At 40.5% G+C, this 21,292-nt stretch overlaps 1 protein-coding gene across 4 annotated transcripts in view; it reads left to right on the top strand.

The window, feature by feature from the left end:
* drp2 (dystrophin related protein 2) overlaps window positions 1-21,292 on the top strand; it is a 108,213-nt gene that overhangs the window by 54,580 nt on the left and 32,341 nt on the right. For all 4 annotated transcript variants that reach the window (XM_067519226.1, XM_067519223.1, XM_067519225.1 and 1 more), the window contains exons 4-9: window positions 1,131-1,251; window positions 1,710-1,821; window positions 3,754-3,910; window positions 8,869-9,015; window positions 15,775-15,853; window positions 17,444-17,504. In XM_067519226.1, the coding sequence (XP_067375327.1) occupies window positions 1,131-1,251; window positions 1,710-1,821; window positions 3,754-3,910; window positions 8,869-9,015; window positions 15,775-15,853; window positions 17,444-17,504 (677 nt within the window). The remainder of the gene's footprint in view (window positions 1-1,130; window positions 1,252-1,709; window positions 1,822-3,753; window positions 3,911-8,868; window positions 9,016-15,774; window positions 15,854-17,443; window positions 17,505-21,292) is intronic.

Genomic DNA, 21,292 nt, shown 5'->3' with positions numbered 1-21,292 from the left:
CTGGCCAATATGAAAACAAAGTGGAACTGAATGTTCTTTCACCAGTAGGAATAATGTTTTTGCCAAAATATGTTTGAAATTAGGTATATAATATTTTTAGCAGCCATATGCTGGTATTTTAAAGCTTATCTAATAGTGTACATAACTTGATTAATATTTTAAAACTACATAAATAATGATTGATATCAAAAAATTTAAAACAATCAACCATTTATTTGCAATACATAGAATTACTTTGCAAGGCAGTATAAGTTATCTGAACTACTCCTGCGATGCAGAATCTTATTTTTCTCGATAGAAAGCAATGCATGTGATTCACCATCTTGTAACTATCTGATGCTACTGCATATTTGTCGTGTGACCCATTATTGTTTTTGACCCCTTGCTGTCGCAAAACTTCTCTCTTACCTCTCTCTATTATCTCTTATAAGCAAATTATGGTGGATAAAGTGAGCAAATGTTTGATCGACATAACAAATATTATAATGTTGACTCAGTTTTCTATGTAAGGCCCCTACACTTATCTTTAACCATAAAATAAAATCATAGGAGGCTGCTAAGGTTTTCATTTTAAATACTTGCATTTGTATTGTTCAGATGTAGAGGAAACAACACATACACAACCCACAATGCACTCTGTCCTATTGTGTAGCTTTGTGGCGCACTCAGGGCCTCCTCATCAACTGAAAATGCTGGAAATGTCACATCATTCTTGTTTATGTACTGTACCAGTATTTTTTCACTCTGATGGTTGCTGGTAATATATCATTTGAAATAGACCAATGAAAAGTCCACTGCAGGATGAATAAAGCAAGTCCGTCATAAACTCTCATTTGTTCTTTTTAGCAGCCTGGGTATGTTGTGATTCTCTGGGAATTATAAATGAAAGTCAAGCTACTTCTACTGCCTAAAAATACAATTACAGTGCCTTCTAATTGTTCACGTTAAAATCAAAAACACAAATGAATTTTATTGGGATTTTATGTGATAGACCGACACAATACAACACAGTACATACACAGTACATAATTGCCGATTGAAGATGCCAACAATTGAGTTTGGAAAGGGCTTGTGTCTTTTGTTCCATTCCACTTAGAAACACTCTCCTTTTTCTGTTTGTCTCTCGGCAGGCATTCATGGAAGATGTCAAGTCTCGGGGGCCATTCATCTACTCAGTATTGGAGTCTGCCCAGGCCTTTCTGGCTCAGCACCCCTTCCAGGAGCCAGAGGAGACCCTGACCGATGGAAAAGGTCTGCTCCCTTCATACTCTGTGCCAACTGCTGCGCAGGCCAAAATATCATACTCACAAACCACACTGGCTAAACCCCAGAGTTCATTTGGTTGGACCCATGCAGGTAAAATCTTCCATTAGTAGTTATTAACAGTGATCTGTCCTCCGGTATCACACTGAGTTTAGGGAAAGTGTCCAGGTCGGGACCAATTAGCTCTAGTTCAGCAGTTCTAAAGTACCATCTGCTCAGATCAATAATACAGCAAGCTTGGCTGTTTCTCTACAGACATGTCTCCTTCATGATGTCTGGCTCTTACCACCTGGGGAATGCCATTGCAATCTTCATTTTCTCCTCTGCCTTTTCTTTCTCTCCATGCATGGATTCGTTATGAATCCCCACTTCCTTCTTAACAGTGTTACTTCTTGATCTGCTCTGTTTTTTCCCCACATAACCTATAACCATATAATCCTCTGCAGAGGTGTCTCCACACCAACGGATCTTGAACGTGAGTCGCTCAGTGTGGAAGCAGGCGAACGTAGCCAGTGATCTGTGGGAAAAACTTACAGCACGTTGTGTGGACCGGCACAGGTCAGATATTTTCTTCTCACTTAGTTATTTTCTTCTTACTTCTCCCCCAATAACCGTGTGACCCTACTCTAACATTGCTGTATTTGCACTTTTACATCAGTTAACAACCATAGTATTATTTTTGGAACCATGTCCGGTGTTGCAAAGAAGCATAAGAAAAAGAAAGTTTATGGCTAAAGGAAACTAATTGTTCAAAGCCATGATAAGTTTTGGAATTAAGGTCAGTATTAGAACCAGTTCTAATACCACATTTAATAACCACTAATAACCACTTTTCGTGATTTTTTCTAATTTTTTAAATTATTTTTTTTTTTGTTAGTAAAATTTAGGAATAACACAACCCTAATTAAAAGAAAGCTGGGATGATGTGTAAAACATAAAACAGGATACAATAATTTCTGAATCTCATTAACCATTTTTTATTCACAATAGATCATAAACAACATATCAGATGTTGAAGCTGAAAAATTTCATAACTTCATGGAAAATATTAGCTCATTTTGAGTTTGATGGCACAACACATCTAAAAAAAAACTGGAACAGGGGCAACAAAAGTCTGGCAAGTTAATTGCTGCAAATCAAAAACAAATGGAGGTGCATTTGACATCTAATTAGATTAATTGGCTACAGGTCAGTGACTTGACTGAGTATAAAAGGAGCATTTCAGAGAGGCAGAGCCTCTCGAAAGTAAAGATGGGTAGAAATTGTGAAACAATTTAAGAAAATGTTCCTCAAATTGAAAAAGCTAAGATCCCGCCATCTACAGTATATAATATCGTCAAAAGATTCAGAGAATCAGGAGGAATCTCTGTTCACAAGGGACATGGCCAAAGGTCAAAACTGCATGCACGTGATCTTCAGCCCCTCAGGCGACACTGCATTAATAACAGGCATGATTTTCTAATGGACATCGCTGCATGGGCTCAGGAACACTTCCAGAAATCACAGCCTGTGAACACAGTTCTCAGTGCAGTCCACAAATATTAGTTAAAGCTGTATCATGCAAAGGAGAAGCTTTATGTGAACACGATCCAGAAACGCCGCCTTGTTGTCTAAGCCATAGCTCATTGAAAATGGTCTGAGGCAAAATGGAAAACTGTTCTGTGATCAGATGAATCAAAATTTGAAATTCTTTTTGGAAACCATGGACACCATGTCCTGCCGACTAAAGAGGTGTAGTACCATCAAGCTTGTTATCATTGAACAGTTAAAAATCCTGCATCACTGATGGTATGGGGCTGCATTAGTGCCTATTACATGGTACAAGTTTTAAAGCAACATATACTCCGATCCAAACAACGTCTCTTTCAGGAAACGCTTTACATATTTCAGCAAGACAACGCTAGACCACGTACTACGTACTGCGTACTGCGACCACGTACTCTGCTAGACCACGTGCTGCGTGGTCTAGCAGAGTCTGGGCGCTGAACTGGTCTGTTTTCTGTCCAGACCTTTTATCAATCTGTTTTTATTTGTTTTAGACGTTGTCCCACCTTTTTAAAATTGCGTTTATTTTCATTTTAATTTAAATTGAGTGTTCTGGGTTTTCTTAGTTACCTGACAACCAAATGTTTTGAGTAAAGTATTATTGTATGCATGAAACACTGCATATTGCTTACATATAGGTTTGACAATGTGTGGAAATTGTCTAAAAGTTGTCTTTGATTTTCAGTTTAAAGATGATTTATAATTTAGTGCTTATTTTTAGAATATTCTAAAGTGTTTTGACAGAGAAGACCTTTTTATTGTAAAATATTTTCCCCATAGCTCTACTTAAGTAAAGTAAAATAGTAAAGTTTATTTTAAATCATTAATTATTTTGACTGCATGCTCTGTGGACTTGATTGACTGTTTATGACTGCATCACTCAAATTACTTTCAAGTTTTAATGGTGCAGGTAGTTAAGTGTAATGAAAAACAATTTCACCTCAGACACATGGAGAGGACGTTAGAGCGTCTACTGCAGATCCAAGCGGCAATGGAGGAGCTGGCAGTGGCCCTGGAACAGGCAGAGGGGGTGAGAGATGCCTGGGAGCCTGTGGGAGACCTCTTCATTGACTCACTGCAGGACCACATAGATGCTACCAAAGTAGGGTGCACTTTCTCTCTTTCTTCTCTTTATCTTTTTCATCCACACTTACAAGCAGACACATTATCATGAAACTCGATTCTAAACTGGTTTACGTGTGTGTGTAACCTAATTGTGTCCTTTCAGATGATTGCCTCTGGCTAACCCTGTAACAACACACTGTGACACTTTGACATCTTGTAAACATATTGTTTTTTGTTTTTTTATTACAAAAACACAACAGTGATATGTTTACCTCACGAATAGTTATCATTGTTATTTTGGTTGCCTGTGTACACATATCTGTCAGAGTAGATGTAATCTGAAAGATGACAATGACGTGACCCTTCTAACTGATACCTGAAGATGATGGGATTACAATCCTCAGTTGAATACATGTTGCTAAACAAATGCCAGGTCATTGGTTTAGTCATTATGAGGTGCTGAGTGCTGCTGCTGCTGCCTGTAATTGTGTGGCACAATTCATTAGAAGTGAGGACACTTCACAATAATCATGTCACTATTTGGACTCCTGTCACAGCCAGCACATGTTTAGCTCTGTCTTTAGGCCAGCCATGTCAGTTGGCCTCATAATGCAACCGCAAAGGGGCACAAGCCAGTGTCTTCTTGTGCCAGTCCCAAGTCTGGATAAATGCAGAGGGTTGTGGCAGGAAGGGCATCCGACGTAAAACACATGCCAAATCAAACATGCGAATCGCGACAAAGACTTCCATACCGGATAGGTCGGGGCCCGGGTTAACAACGACCGCCACCGGTGCTGTTGACCTACAGGGTACCGGTGGAAATTGGACTACTGTTGGTCGAAGACGAAGAAGAAGAGGAGGAAGGTGTGTTCGTAGGCAGAGAGAGAAGAGGAAAGCTAAGAATGTAGGACTGACAGTAGGGACTTTGAATGTTGGTACTATGACAGGGAAGGCTAGGGAGTTGATCGACATGATGCAGAGAAGGAAGGTGGACATACTGTGTGTCCAGGAGACCAGGTGTAAAGGTAGCAAGGCTAGAAGCTTAGGAGCAGGGTTTAAGTTGTTTTACCATGGGTCAGATAGGAAGAGAAATGGAGTAGGAGTTATATTGAAAGAGGATTTTGTGAGGAATGTTCTAGAGGTGAAAAGAGTATCAGACAGGTTGATGAGTCTGAAGCTGGAAGTTGAAGGGGTGATGTTCAATGTTGTGAGTGGTTATGCCCCACAGGTAGGATGTGAGTTAGAAGAGAAGGAGAAATTCTGGAGTGAGTTAGATGAAGTGATGCAGAGCATCCCCAGAGGTGAGAGAGTTGTCATTGGTGCAGATTTCAATGGGCATGTAGGTGAAGGGAACAGAGGTGATGAGACTGTTATGGGCAGGTTTGGTGTTCAGGACAGGAACGCAGAAGGTCAGATGGTGGTTGACTTTGCAAAGAGGATGGAAATGGCTGTAGTAAACACTTTCTTTCAGAAGACGCAGGAACATAGGGTGACGTACAAGAGCGGAGGGAGAAGCACTCAGGTAGACTACATCTTGTGTAGACGTTGTAATCTGAAAGAGATCAGTGACTGTAAAGCATTGGTAGGGGAGAGTGTAGCCAGACAACACAGGATGGTGGTGTGTAAAATGATGCTGGTGGTGAGGAAGATAAGGAGGACTAAGGCAGAGCAGAGGACGAAGCGGTAGAAGTTGAAAAAGGAAGAATGTCGTTTAGTTTTCAGGGAGGAGCTGAGACAGACTCTGGGTGGTTTGGAGGTGCTTCCAGATGACTGGACTACTACAGCTAATTTGATCAGGGAGACAGGTAGGAGGGTACTCGGTGTGTCATCTGGAAAGAGGAAAGCGGACAAGGAGACTTGGTGGTGGAACGAGGAAGTTCAGGAGTGTATACAGAGAAAGAGGTTAGCTAAGAAGAAGTGGGACACTGAGAGGACTGAAGAGAGTAGACAGGAGTACAGGGAGATACAGCGTAAGGTGAAGATAGAGGTGGCAAAGGCCAAACAAAGAGCATATGAGGACTTGTATGCTAGGTTGGGCACTAAAGAGGGAGAGGTGGATTTGTACAGGTTGGCCAGACAAAGAGATAGAGATGGAAAGGATGTGCAGCAGGTTAGGGTGATTAAAGATAAGGATGGAAATGTATTGACAGGTGCCAGGAGTGTGATGGGAAGATGGAAGGAGTACTTTGAAGAGTTGATGAACGAGGAAAATGAAAGGGAACGAAGAGTAGAAGAGGTGACTGGTGTGGAGCAGGAAGTAGCAAAGATTAGTAAGAGTGAAGTGAGGAGGACATTGAAGAGGATGAAGAGCGGAAAGGCAGTTGGTCCTGATGACATACCTGTGGAGGTATGGAAGTGTCTAGGAGAGAAGAACTCTAGAAGAGTTTTTGACTAGTTTGTTTAACAAGATCTTGGAGAGTGAGAGGATGCCAGAGGACTGGAGGAAAAGTGTACTGGTACCAATTTTTAAGAACAAGGGAGATGTGCAGAGCTGTGGCAACTACAGAGGAATAAAGCTGATGAGTCACACAATTAAGTTGTGGGAAAGAGTAGTGGAAGCTCGGCTAAGGGCAGAGGTGAACATTTGTGAGCAGCAATATGGTTTCATGCCTAGAAAGAGTACAACAGATGCAGTATTTGCTTTGAGGACGCTGATGGAGAAGTACAGAGAGGGTCATAGGGAGTTGCATTGTGTCTTCGTAGATTTAGAAAAAGCGTATGACAGGGTGCCGAAAGAGGAACTGTGGTATTGTATGAGGACGTCTGGAGTGGCAGAGAAGTATGTTAGAGTGGTGCAGGACATGTGTGAGAGCTGTAAGACAGTGGTGAGGTGTGCTGTAGGTGTGACAGAGGAGTTTAAGGTGGAGGTGGGTCTGGATCAAGGATCGGCTTTGAGCCCCTTCTTGTTTGCTCTGGTGATGGACAGACTGACAGATGAGGTTAGACAAGAATCTCCCTGGACTATGATGTTTGCAGATGACATTGTTATTTGTAGTGAGAGCAGGGAGCAGGTGGAGGAAAATCTAGAGAGGTGGAGGTCTGCTCTGGAAAACAGAGGAATGAAGCTTAGCCGCAGCAAGACAGAATACATGTGTGTCAATGAGAGGGACCCAGGTGGAATGGTGAGGTTACAGGGAGCAGAGGTGAAGAAGGTGCAGGACTTTAAGTACTTAGGGTCAACGGTTCAGAGCAACGGTGAGTGTGGAAAAGAGGTAAAGAGGCGAGTGCAGGCAGGTTGGAACGGGTGGAGAAAAGTGTCAGGTGTGTTGTGTGATAAAAGAGTATCAGCGAGAATGAAAGGAAAGGTGTTCAAGACGGTGGTGAGACCAGCAATGTTGTTCGGCTTAGAGACAGTGGCACTGAAGAAAAGACAGGAGGCAGAGCTGGAGGTAGCAGAGCTTAAGATGTTGAGGTTCTCTTTGGGAGTGACGAGGATGGACAGGATCAGGAATGAGTACATCAGAGGGACAGCTCATGTTAGATGTTTTGGAGATAAAGTCAGAGAGGCCAGATTGAGGTGGTTTGGACATGTTCAGAGGAGAAACTGTGAATATATCGGTAGAAGGATGCTGAGGTTGGAGCTGCCAGGCAGGAGGTCTAGAGGAAGACCAAAGAGGAGATTTATGGATGTAGTGAGGGAGGACATGAAGTTAGTTGGTGTGAGTGAAGAGGATGCAGAGGACAGAGTTAGATGGAGGCACATGATTCGCTGTGGCGACCCCTGAAAGGGAGCAGCCGAAAGGAAAAGAAGATGTCAGTTGGCCTCATCTGAGAAATCCCTCACTCATCACAATAAAACAAAGATGTATACAGAAGCAGACACCGTGCAAATATGACACAATTATAAACACATGCATACACACGTACAGGGTTGTAACAAACCGAATAATAAATGATGTATTTTTTTTACATTTCTGCTTTTGTCAGATATTACTTTACATATTTTTGGTGATGTTTTACTTGCTAAATCTAGTGAGCCTATTCAGTGAGTTCAAAAAATATTTTTCTAATGTCAAAAGAAGCCAGTTGGTAAATTTCACATCTATACAGCGTTAAAATAAAATTCCATAGGGTTAATATAGATTAGTCATTATGCAAAATGTTAATTTGATTTCAGCAACATTTCTGCCTGAATACTAATGTGCTGCAATGTGCTTTTACGTTAACATTCCTGTCAACCAAATAATACTGTAGAAGAAACTGCGAGCTGTCCTAGGGCTGATATTGCTGATGTTTATGCCATGGAGTTCACTTCTTGTGAATAGTGCATAGTACCTTGTCTTTTAGCTATGTCTCCACTGTGAACTCTCACATTCCAACATCCGTTTCCAACAGGCAAATTGTACAATAATGAATGTTGTCTTTTAAACATTGTCTATTGTGTCTTTGGTGGCCTTTATTAACTGTATATTCACTTCCATTTATATGGAAATATTAAGTGAAATTAAAATCTATAGTAAAAACTTTGACTGCATGAAACATAAAATGAAATAACAGTAGACTACCAAGAGCCACGTCTGCAAAATGGATTAGTAACGAGACTACTACATGCATATACTTTATGCCCTTGCCACACACGTATATGAATTATTGTTATGGTAGATGTTTTTTTTCTTGTAATGTATTATAGAAATTCCTTTGTGTCTCATTGTTCACCTTTAAAATCTATTGTGAATGGAGGCCTGTGCTAGTTCAATATTATCTGTTTTTTCGCTATGATTTAGGAAGTGAATACATGGTTACTGCCAAATAGTTCCTGAAACAGAACTGAGAGCAGTAATGGGTTATGTTTCAAATTAGTTTTGTTATTTATATGATTTCAGTGGAGTTTGTCTAGAGTAGACTGCTTCCTCATTTTGCCAGGGTGTGATAGTTTTCTCTGTTATATTTTGTATTTCATCTGTTTTCTCATTTATTTCACTGTTCTTTTTTCCGTTTTACTCTCTCTGTTCATCTCCTTGTCTCACTCTTTGTGTCTTCCGTGTACTCCTGCAGTTATTTAAGGAGGAGCTGACCCAGGTGAAGGAGGGCATGAAGCACATCAATGATCTGGCTCACCAGCTGGCAATCTCCGATGTCCATTTGTCGATGGAGAATGCAGGCGCCCTAGAGCATCTCAACAGCAGATGGAAAGTACTTCAGGTAGGGTTCAAAGCCGGGTCTGCGTTGTCTGTTTGACAATGTCAGCAGTAGCTTTTCCAGCCGTCAAAACCAAGGGACACACAGAGTGATTACATTTTCTGAGGTGCCCACACCTCAGGCCTTCCAAATGCTTTATATCTTGCATTCATTCATTTATTTATGTTTGAGCTTTTGATAGACAATGGTGTGTTTTAATAGATAAATAAAGGCCGTGTGTGACGAGAAATTCTGTTATTATTTGTTGAAGTGACAAGAGAACATTTGCAAGCTGATAGATGAATGCTGGTTACGCAAAGGTATCTTCAAAACCACTCAATGTGGTAGTTGATGTTATCTCCAAGTGAAATATTGTTATAAATTGTGTACAAGTAATTGTGTTCTACCTAACTGTCCACTGTTTGTCAGTTGATTTGGGTTTGTCTTTGCAATGTGACTATTTGACTGTTCCTTTGTTGTTTTTTTTAAATATAGACCATCTGGCGATCAGAAAAGGCACTGATATGAGTTTCAGTGATGCCTTTAACAACATTTACATAACATAATAGGCATGTGAAAGACATTTATCATGTAAAAAAATCAATAACCGAAAGCTGAATATGAAGCAAGATTTGAATTGCAAACAATTTGATTTGCCAACACATAATTTTGGGCTACCATATGTGTTTGTCTTAGTAATGAGACAGGCAGCACATCTGTATCTCTGTTTACATTACGCTTAAGCCCCCCCTCCCTGTCAGCTTCCACCTACTGTAAAAGTTTGCAGTGAGCTGCACTGTCATCTCTACACACACTTGCACGTGGTGTCTTCATATTGATGATGGTACCAGAGTATCAAACAACACAGTACAGTATTTATGTACTGTAACATTACCTCTATCAGAGTGACTAAGGGCTTCACAACTGAAATAGTATTGTCTGCAGTACAATATATTTAAAACAATAGCTTGTTCTATTCAAGTTAAAGGAATTTGGAGCAATCTGCATTTAGCAGTTCAACAGCAAAATAAATAAAACAATTTGCAGAGCTTGCAGAGCACCACATTGCTTAAAATACTCTTAACTTAGATGATTGTGCTCAAGTTTTTTTTTTTTGCTCGTTCATCAGTGGATGTCATGTTCTCACTAGACACAGGAATCAAAAATCTGAATCATTGGCGGGTGTCCCGTAAATCAATTTATTTACATAATCTGTTATGTCGACGCATTGCCACATCATGTTCATTGTGAACTCTGATACTCTTTGTTAGGTAATATAACATGTTGGAATAATGATAATTATCCCTTTTATTAAATATTTAGTTATGATAACCAATCAATTAGAAAATAAAACTTTACTGCTGCACACATTTACTGTACAAATAATTTAACATTTACATTGACCAGTTTCTTTTCTGGCTTCTGTTTTCTGTCCCACACAGGTCCCTACATGCAAATACAATTTTTACTATCATTTAACTAGCCAAGATACAAATAACATCAATGATATTTACATCGCAAAATTTTTGAGGCACAAAATTACATATTTTCTTGCTATTTCCATTTGAGTTTTTCTAAAATGTAAAACATGGCAACTTAAGTTCTGGTTGTTGCTTTTAGCTGGAGTAATGTAGGATGAATTTCTGAGTTTAATAATTCCCTGCAGCCGTCACACAGCCGCATGATTGACATGTGCCTCTCTAAAGTTAGACAGAAGCAGTGCGCATTTACGCATGTGGCACAGCAGCTGTTGCCACATTAATTATTCATAATGATTAATTATCTGGATGTGCCAATGTGAATGATAAGGATCTAAAGGGAAGAGACAGTGTATTTACTTTTATACTTACTTCTACACTTCAGATATGTCAGCTACAAGTCGATATTTTCAAGTCTTTTAAACTTTGGAATTTAATGAAATTCTGCCTAGTGCATGGAAACAGCCAGACCCACCGCTGTTCAGAGTCTGGTCTGCCTTTAGCAAGAGCTATAAGTTTACTTTTTTTAAGTTTAGTTTAGTGGAAGTTAGTTTAACAAACTGAGCAACAAACTGAAAGCTGTAGACTTCCAACATATTTACATTAATTATCCTTTATACAAATACAAAACAATTGCAAGTGTTTACAATTCAAAATTTTTTTGATTGTATTTCTAATATATATAGCACACCCTACATAGATTTAAATGCATCATCTTTCAAATGTGTCCATCTTTCTCTTCAGCCTCACAGACAGCCAACCTTAAGAAGCTCTTAACAGCCTGCATAGAGAGGGAGGGAAAGTGGGAATGTACTGTGAAACATGAGTAGAAATTTAATAAGTTAAAGAAATGTTCAAATGTGGTGACTGTGGTGCAGCAGGTAGTGCTGTGGTCCACCAATCCAACGTTTGTTGGTTCAATCCACGGCTACTCTGGTCACATGTTGAAGTATCCTTTAGAAAGACATTGAACCCCAACTTAGTTGCTCCCTGTGAGTGTTGGCCAGCTGGTGTGTGTGTGTGTAAGTGCGAATGGGTGAATGAGAAGTGGGTTAAAGCGGTTTGACTACCAATAGGTAGAAAAGCTCAATTTAAGTTAAGTTAAGCAGATCGTTTAGAATTTAACATTTATCAATAACCATCATGTTAGATCATTACCAGGAAACTTTCCCCAGGTCCTTGGTATCTTTACACAATAGGAATTGAGTTATGATGCTCAAAAATGAAATGAGTCATGACTTGTACCTCTGTACATGGTGAGGGAATTATTCAATGCATTCTGAATTCAAGGCACTTACTCTTAAAGCCTCTTAAATCTTTCAAAAATAAAGTGGTTTGGATTCATTGAACTGGACTTGCTCTTCTCTCATTGTTTTACTGAATGTATGTATGCATTATCCAGTGTGCATTACTGTGCATTAACTGCAGTTTGCAACTTTTAAGCTTAGGTTGCATCTTTCATCAGCAACCACTGTAGTGCTCCTACAGGCACAACAGAATTCCCTCAGCAGTCCCTACACCTCATGTGAGAACACCCTGTTCCCATAAGATAACCTCCATGGTAACTTCTCCACAGCAGGGTGTTTGCGGCCTTGTTGTTATGGTTTAATTGCCACTCCAGTCTCTCCTCCTCTCTGTCTCTTGTCTGAAAACTGTGACTTTAATATCCCTCCAACATTTCTTTGTAACTAATTTTCAGTATCTAGTTTGCACACTCGCTGCTCCTTGACTCTTTAGTGTATCACATTGCCTTGGTGGCTCAAAATGAAATGATTCCTGAGGAGAACAGAACAATACAAAATGTAGCAGATCACTCTAGACTAGCTTTGGGTCTGATTTGTAAGCCCCTGTGCACTAACTAAGGAATACATTTGGTTTCTAAGAATTTGTCCTACAGGCAAAAGCTATTAAATGATCTAAATGAACTAATAACAGCTAGTAATGTCACATGCTGGTGCTTTCTGAAGAGGTTTTCTTTGGTTTGGTAGCAACAAATGAAACATCTTAGGCAGTTTGTAGCCTTGCTAGTACATTGGTTCTATGGATGGCAACGCTGGTCACTCAGCCAGTAAGTATCCTGCCTTTTCTCGTCTAAAATATTTTGACTATTGGTTGGATTGCCATACAGTTTTGTAGACACATTTATGCTCCTGAGACAATTTTTCTTAAATATTTTCCTAAGGCTTTGTCCTTTCACCTAGCCCCACTATGAGATTGATCATTGTAATGGGCGAATGGATTCTATGAAATTTGGCAAACACCTTCATGTCTCTCACATATTTAGTTGTGTGCATTTTTATTACCACGTTACAATTGAAAATTGTTCTACCTACCGGTTTATTTCTGTACAAAAAGTAGAAACATTGTCTTTGAGTAGTAAAATGTTTTAAATTTCTATATACCTAGATGTGGGGCGGTCTTTCACGGACCACACGGTCAGTGGTACAATCCCCAGTCCTAGCTATATGTCAAAGTGTCTCTGGGCAAGACACTGAACCCCAACTGCCCATTCCGGCCCATTCCCATCACCAACTGCCAGTCCAAGACTGGTAGACGTGCATCTACCATCTGAATTTATAATTGAAACATTTTTAATTTTTAGGGTCTGAATTTATGATTGAGTATTTAAAGATGTATTGTACTTAACACAGGTTCAAGTTTTTGAAGGTTTGGTTGAAAATTGGTGCCAGTTTTCAGTTCAGGCTTTTAAAGAAGACAGGGTCGAAACCTTTAGACTTTGTCTTTGGAAGTGTCTCCTCTCCTTCTCATATTCTAAGTGCAGTCTGGATGTCTGGTGGGTGTTGTAAGGGGATCGTCAGTGGTGTGGTGGGGGTCAATGATCATTGAACTATTGCAGGTGAGAGGTGTGGCAGTGTGTCACAGATTTTCATTTCCCATCAGCACAATAGAAAAAACATATGTTGATAGTACATGCTGTATGGCATTTTCATATACATGTACAGCAGTATAGATACAGTATGTAACACAGCCTACTGCATGTCCTGTTAAATGGCACTTTTCTTCTGGAAGGGTCTTACATTTTTGTATGTAAAAATGTTAATCCATTTTTAGGATACTCGTTTGACCAACCTCATCAAGTTCAAGTACTCTTTGCTAAAAAAAACTGGTGAGGCACTTTATATCCTGCAGATGTAGCTATTATATCTAAACGGCAACCTTTATATCTAAAGTGTGGGATGGAATGAGCTTTCATATAAATAAGAACATCTGTTAGTCTTATTTTTATACACATCAGCCTACTGTCATTCAGTTTTAATTAAAATGAAAGTTTTTCCGTCTTACTTTTCTAATGGTCATGGAGAAGTTTAAATGATAGTTAAAAACATACAGATGTTCCAAAAATTCCAATAACACACTTGCTGTAGCCTTAATTATCAAGGAGACATTCTCAAATTGTCGCCATAGTCCCATGTATTTAGGTGAAGGTAAAGAGTCTTGGGGAACAAAAGTGCTTTTATAGGACAGTTTTTGCTAAATCGCGGGTGCAATGTGTGCTACAGTATTGTAGGTAGTGTGTCCTTGGGTCTTTGAGTCAGGAAGTAAGTGAGAGATTATAATCCCCCCTGATGATCAGCATTGATGAAAGGCTTTTAGTATCCATAGTCACCAGCAGATACTCATCTCCAAGATCTTGGAATAATCTCAGAGTCTCTGTGATTACAAAGGTGTTAGTCACACGTAGAGTAGGTGCTGTAAATTATTTTAGAAAAGAAAACTGTGTATATCAACTGCCTTTGTGCTACCCTGCATCTCGGTCGGCCTGCTCTCTACTCATCCACATTAAATAATTTCACTGCAATAAGATGCACTGACCTGACATAGTGTCTGAAACCTTTTCTGTCACGAATTAGGTTATAAGAACCCAAGTAAGGAGACAGAGAGAGGAGGGTTTAATGTCAATGGGATCTTATTGTAAGGACGGCGGGGGTGAAAACTACTGGGGGGGTTACAGAGAGACACAGAGAGAGGTAAAAGACTAAATCAAAACTGTAACTCCAAGCAAACCAAAATGTAGAAGTGGGGAAAGATCACTAAACAAAAGCTGTGGCAGGAAAACAGGAAGTGAAGCTGGGGAAAACAGGGACAAACTAAACACAGCGAACAGGATTGTGACATTTTCTTCTCTCTACCTCTCTCTCTTTCTCCCTCTGTGTCTCTGTCTCTCTCTGTCTCTCTGGATCCAACTTGTCTCTTAATTAAAATGATAAATGATTAGTCCTAGAAAAATCCTGTGCCCTGTTGATTTTGGCAGCTTTGATGCCAGGCGAAAATGTATTTCCAAATTTGATCTGCTAATATTTGTCGATCATGGATAATTTAGTCATTTATCTTCCTTATGGTGGCCCAAATTGCCTGTACAACAAATAGATTGTACGGCACCACACAATTGGCAGACACATCTCCATGGCACATTGACAATACTCAAAATTTATCCCAACCAATTTAAATCATGCATCAGATTATATTTTTATTTTTTGGGGAGAGAGCAGTGATATGTACATTATGATTTAATATTATCTAGCTTTACAGATTATGACTCACTGCCCGGTTGTCTCTTTGAAGTCCTCACTCCACCCATATAGTCTCCTTTCTTTTTTCCCTCTATCTGTCTACTTCACTGCGGATTCACTGTGGATTTACCTCCCATTGTTTGAGGATGTGTTTCAAAAATCCAGCTGACAATGATTCATGTGCCAAATCCAATATATTTCAAATAAACCAGGATTAGGCAGACTAAATCCCATTTTGGTGAAAAACATAACTGATGTGAAATGCTTTTACAAAGGCAAACTTAATTTTGTCAATTTGGGTTATTGATGCAACAAGTGTGATTTTTATTTTTTAGTTTTTTATAAACCTCTTCACCCTTTTTCTCAATTCATCTTTTCGTCCAGCTGATTCTTACATTACTATTGCAACCAGGAATGTTTGTCCTCATTTTAACATAATATTTTACTCTTTTTTATTTAAGTAATCTCTGTCTACATTTCCTACCTGCTGTTCTTCAAAAGCTTTCAGAGTCCTTCAAGAGAGGGAGCAAAGGAAAAAGACATCATTTATATTCTGCAGTTAACTAATGGAGAAGCAGGTGGTCTGTGTGCTTGCATTTCTATTGTGGGCATTTGTAATGGACGGGGATGAACAACATGATTTCCTTTGATTTGTGTCTGTGTGTTTGTGTGTGTGTGTGTGTGTGTGTGTGTGTGTGTGTGTGTGTGTGTGTGTGTGTGTGTGTGTGTGTGTGTGTGTGTGTGTGTGTGTGCATGCATGTGTATTTCCTCAGGGGTCCATAGAGGAGCGGCTGAAGCAGCTCCAGGATGCACATAGAGACTTTGGCCCTGGATCGCAGCACTTCCTTTCCAGTAAGAATCATCTTCTGCTATTTGAAGTTTGTTCCTCATGTTGCACCAATCTGTGCCACGCTGTGCCAAGGCACCATCTCAGAGCGTGGGGGGATGAAAAAGGAGGTTAGGTGTATTACAGTTTTGCTGTGATAACGCTGTCTTCTTGCAAGTGTGTTTGCATGTGTGTGTTTGTACGTGTATTTGGGTTACAGGTGGAGCTGGCGGGCTTTGTTCATCTGTTTTCATCAGTTCCAGCACACTGTCGCAATAAGCATTCCCTGTGCTCATCACAACAATCATTGCTCTCGTTTGGGCTGAGAAACATTTGTGAATTCTATCTCTTCTTTTACCTGCTGCTCTTCAAAGCTTACAGACAGCTAGCAGGGAGGTTGAAAATTTGATTTACTTTGCCTAGTTTAAACTGATTAAGTAGTGGAAAAGCTGTGTGTTCCAGGGCTTTCTGTGTGAGTGTATCGAACGCAGTGTACTTGTGTGTCTCCAATGTCTTCATGTACCCCATTCAGTTTAATTGCAATCACACTAGCTCAGAACAACCACAGTGGGGCTTATATAGCACTACCTCACTGCCGGGTTCAGCGAGCTCCACACTGCAAGAGCGTCTGTGCTTGTTTTTGTTTTTTTTACTGCACTAACATGCCTGTATTTCAGTATGTTATCAGCTGGAGAACATAGTAATTATGGTGGATGTGGTTCTTATTGCTTATTGTAACAGAACATTTTCCCCAGTCCTGAACGTGTGTTCAGTTTTATGAACGTATGCTTTCTTAAATTTCCTAAACCAGTATATATCTATCTGAAAGCTATAATGACCAATGTAGCTACTTTAAAAACTGGATGACATTATAACATAATTCTTTGTTTAAAGATTACACCAGTGGCATGGAACATGTTAAAAAAAGAGTCACCCAAATGACGCCCAAAAATAATACTCCATAATTTTTTCCTAGGTTACAGAAAAATAACTATAACTGCAACAAAAAAAGCTATTTATCCATAGATTTATACTCCATCAGAATCAATATGAACTGACTGAAAACAATATATAATAATAGAGCTTTTACTTTTGATACTTAAGTACATTTTTCTAATATATTTGAATCTGTACATTTACTTTATTAAATTACTTCCTCCACCATAAGATTCACAGGTCAGTTTTTGTATGTGTATAATTAAAACAACATACAAGGTTGCACTGTGCAGTGTCCTAATACAATAATGGAGCGTGACATGGTGTGTGTATGGCTCTGTATCAGTGTGTCTGCCTCTTGCTGCCCTCACTGCAGTCTGTCCTCTTTGATCCCCAGCGGAACCCCCTTTGGTTTTGTTTTGGAGGCCGGTTAAAGCGCTGCAGTCACCCTGTCTCACCAATTCCCGTACCTCCCTGTATTCTATTAAACCGTGCCAAACCCAGCACAATAGGCTTGTCTCTTTGGCCTCTTGCCCCTGTTGAACACCAGAGCAGCTCAGTTAAGAATGTCTGGATGGGCAAAGTGTCCAAGACACACTGTCAGGGACATTGTGAACAATAGCTTTTCATGCATGACATGATTATTTTGAAATTGATTTAGTATTTCTGTGTTTGCACAGGTTCAGTGCAGATTCCATGGGAGCGTGCCATTTCGCCAAACAAAGTGCCCTACTACATCAAGTAAGTGCAACTTCAGGTTCAGTGTCTTCATTTTGCAGCAGCTTTGAAGATTGGGTATTTTATTTATAATTTTTTTCACCAAATAAGTTTAACTATAACTTTTTATGTGGCTCCGCCAAAAACCTGTGCAGAACCTAGGCCTCATTCAGAAGCTATTAAGCAGATACCTGTATTCCCTCATTGTTTTAACTGTGACATCCCGGTGTAAGGATGTTCCAAAGAGCTTGTTACATCAAAAAATTTAATCTCTCTTTGGGGGTTTTCTTTTATTAGTCTGTGTGCTATTTAGAATGCATATTCTGACATTATGGAGGATGTGCTATAGCTCCTTCTTTTAAAATTTAAACAATCTCAGCAATATTCTACAATTTGCAAAAACTTACCAGACACTGCATTAGGTGCACCTGTTTTACTTTCTTTTTAAACTCAAAAATCTAATCAGCTAATCACATGACAGCAACTGAGTGAATTTAGTCAGTTGGGGCATCATCTAAAAAAAGGAAAGTATTCAGTGAGCAGCAGTTTTCTGGGCAAAAATGCTTTAGAGGAGAATGGCCAAACTGATTCAGACTAATAAAAAGGCAACAGTAACTCTAGTGACCACTTATTACATCGAGGTTTATCATTTGAGCAGCAGCAGCAGAAGAACACACCAGAGGTCACTCCTATCAACTACGAACGAAAAAACATTAAAGCAAAGGGCTATGAGTAGAAATTTTTGTTTTAGATTTAAGTGCATAGGAAAAAGTTCTCTCTTTAACAGTTTCTTGAGTATTGGGACAGAGGTTGCTGTGTGTGTAGAGTTTGGTAGCTTGTTTTACCATTGTGGGACCACTGAGCTGAAGAGGTTTGCGAGGTATCATTTGCTGTGTTGTGAAGGGACCACCAGATGCCGTTAGTTGGCAGAGTGCATTGGACATGACAAATCGTAGACATGCTGGATGAGGGAGTTCAGTTAGAATTGTTCTGTTGAGTTGACTACTCTGTGGGCAGGAATCACATCTTTGAAAAAAAAAAATGACATGTGCTGCTGCATTTTGGATAATGTGGATGGGTTTGATATGTTGGGTTGCACAATCAGAAAGGTAGCTGTTGTAGAGGGCAACTCTACATGCCACAGAGACAGAGAACCTAAGGAAGGACAGTCACTAAAGATTTTAAGTTGATATTGATGTTGTCTTGAAGGCCTAGCTGGGAAGACTACAACTTCTGTTTTCGAGAATTTGAGTTGAAAAAGGTCACTTTTATCCAAGTAGAGATGTCAAAGAGACAGGCAGAACTGCATGATGAGACCGTATAGTCATTTGGTAGAAAGGCCAGGAATACCTGTGTGTCATCAGCATAGCAATGATTGGAAAAAGCCATGAGAGTGGATGATAGAACTTCTTCTTCTTTTCCTTTCGGCTGTTCCCTTTCAGGGGTCGCCACAGCGAATCATGTGCCTCCATCTAACTCTGTCCTCTGCATCCTCTTCACTCACACCAACTAACTTCATGTCTTCCCTCAATACATCAATAAATCTTATCTTTGGTCTTCCTCTAGACCTCCTGCCTGGCAGCTCCAACCTCAGCATCCTTCTATCGATATATTCACAATGTCTTCTCTGAACATGTCCAAACCACCTCAATCTGGCCTCTGACTTTATCTCCAAAACATCTAACATGAGCTGTCCCTCTGATGTACTCATTCCTGATCCTGTCCATCCTCGTCACTCCAAGAGAACCTTAACATCTTAAGCTCTGCTACCTCCAGCTCTGCCTCCTGTCTTTTCTTCAGTGCCACTGTTTCTAAGCCAAACAACATCGCTGGTCTCACCACCGTCTTGAAGACCTTTCCTTTCATTCTTGCCGATAATCTTTTATCACACAACACACCTGACACTTTTTTCTAACCCGTTCCAACCTGCTTGCACTCGCCTCTTCACCTCTTTTCCACACTCTCCGTTGCTCTGAACCGTTGACCCTAAGTACTTAAAGTCCTGCACCTTCTTCGCCTCTGCTCCCTGTAACCTCACCGTTCCCCCTGGGTCCCTCTCATTGACACACATGTATTCTGTCTTGCTGCGGCTAAGTTTCATTCCTCTGTTTCCAGAGCAGACCTCCACCTCTCTAGATTTTCCTCCACCTGCTCTCTGCTCTCACTACAAATCACAATGTCATCTGAAAACATCATAGTCCATGGAGATTCCTGTCTAACCTCATCTGTCAGTCTGTCCATCACCAGAGCAAACAAGAAGGGGCTCAAAGCCGATCCTTGATGCAGACCCACCTCCAACTTGAACTCCTTTGTCACACCTACAGCACACCTCACCACGGTCTTACAGCTCTCATACATGTCCTGCACCACTCTAACATACTTGTCTGCCACTCCAGACTTCCTCATACAATACCACAGTTCCTCTCTCGGCACCCTGTCATACGCTTTCTCTAAATCTACGTAGTTGCCACAGCTCTGCACATCTCCCTTGTTCTTAAAAATTGGCACCAGTACACTTCTCCTCCAGTCCTCGGGCATCCTCTCCCTCTCCAAGATTTTGTTAAACAAACTAGTCAGAAACTCTACTGCCACCTCTCCTAGACACTTCCATACCTCCACAGGTATGTCATCAGGACCAACTGCCTTTCCTCTCTTCATCCTCTTCAACGCCCTCCTCACTTCACTCTTACTAATCTTTGCTACTTCCTGCTCCACACCAGTCACCTCTTCTACTCTTCATTCCCTTTCATTTTCCTCGTTCATCAAATCTTCAAAGTACTCCTACCATCTTCCCATCACACTCCTGGCACCTGTCAATACATTTCCATCCTTATCTTTAATCACCCTAACCTGCTGCACATCCTTCCAGTCTCTATCTCTTTGTCTGGCCAACCTGTACAAATCCACTTCTCCCTCTTTAGTGTCCAGCCTAGCATACAAGTCCTCATATGCTCTTTGTTTGGCCTTTTCCACCTCTACCTTCACCTTACGCTGTATCTCCCTGTACTCCTGTCTACTCTCTTCAGTCCTCTCAGTGTCCCACTTCTTCTTAGCTAACCTCTTTCTCTGTATACACTCCTGAACTTCCTTGTTCCACCACCAAGTCTCCTTGTCCGCTTTCCTCTTTCCAGATGACACACCGAGTACCCTCCTACATGTCTCCCTGATCAAATTAACTGTAGTCGTCCAGTCATCTGGAAGCACCTCCAAACCACCCAGAGTCTGTCTCAGCTCCTCCCTAAAAACTACACAACATTCTTTCTTTTTCAATTTCCACCACTTCGTCCTCTGCTCTGCCTTAGTCCACTTCATCTTTCTCACCACCAGCATCATTTTACACACCACCATCCTGTGTTGTCTGGCTACACTCTCCCCTACCAATGCTTTACAGTCACTGATCTCTTTCAGATTACAGCGTCTGCACAAGATGTACCTGAGTGCTTCTACCTCCGCTCTTGTACGTCACCCTATGTACCTGCCTCTTCTGGAAGAAAGTGTTCACTACAGCCATTTCCATCATCTTTGCAAAGTCAACCACCATCTGACCTTCTGCATTCCTGTCCTGAAGACCAAACCTGCCCATAACAGTCTCATCACCTCTGTTCCCTTCACCTACATGCCCATTGAAATCTGCACCAACGACCACTCTCTCACCTCTGGGGATGCTCTGCATCACTTCATCCAACTCACTCCAGAATTTCTCCTTCTCTTCTAACTCACATCCTACCTGTGGGGCATAACCACTCACAACATTGAACATCACCCCTTCAACTTCCAGCTTCAGACTCATCAACCTGTCTGATACTCTAATC

Source organism: Channa argus, chromosome 10 (genome assembly GCF_033026475.1).
Source record: "Channa argus isolate prfri chromosome 10, Channa argus male v1.0, whole genome shotgun sequence".
NCBI classification, from domain to species: Eukaryota; Metazoa; Chordata; class Actinopteri; order Anabantiformes; family Channidae; genus Channa; species Channa argus.
The sequence above is the reverse complement of the archived record's forward strand: the minus strand, read 5'-3'. Positions and strand labels throughout refer to the sequence as shown.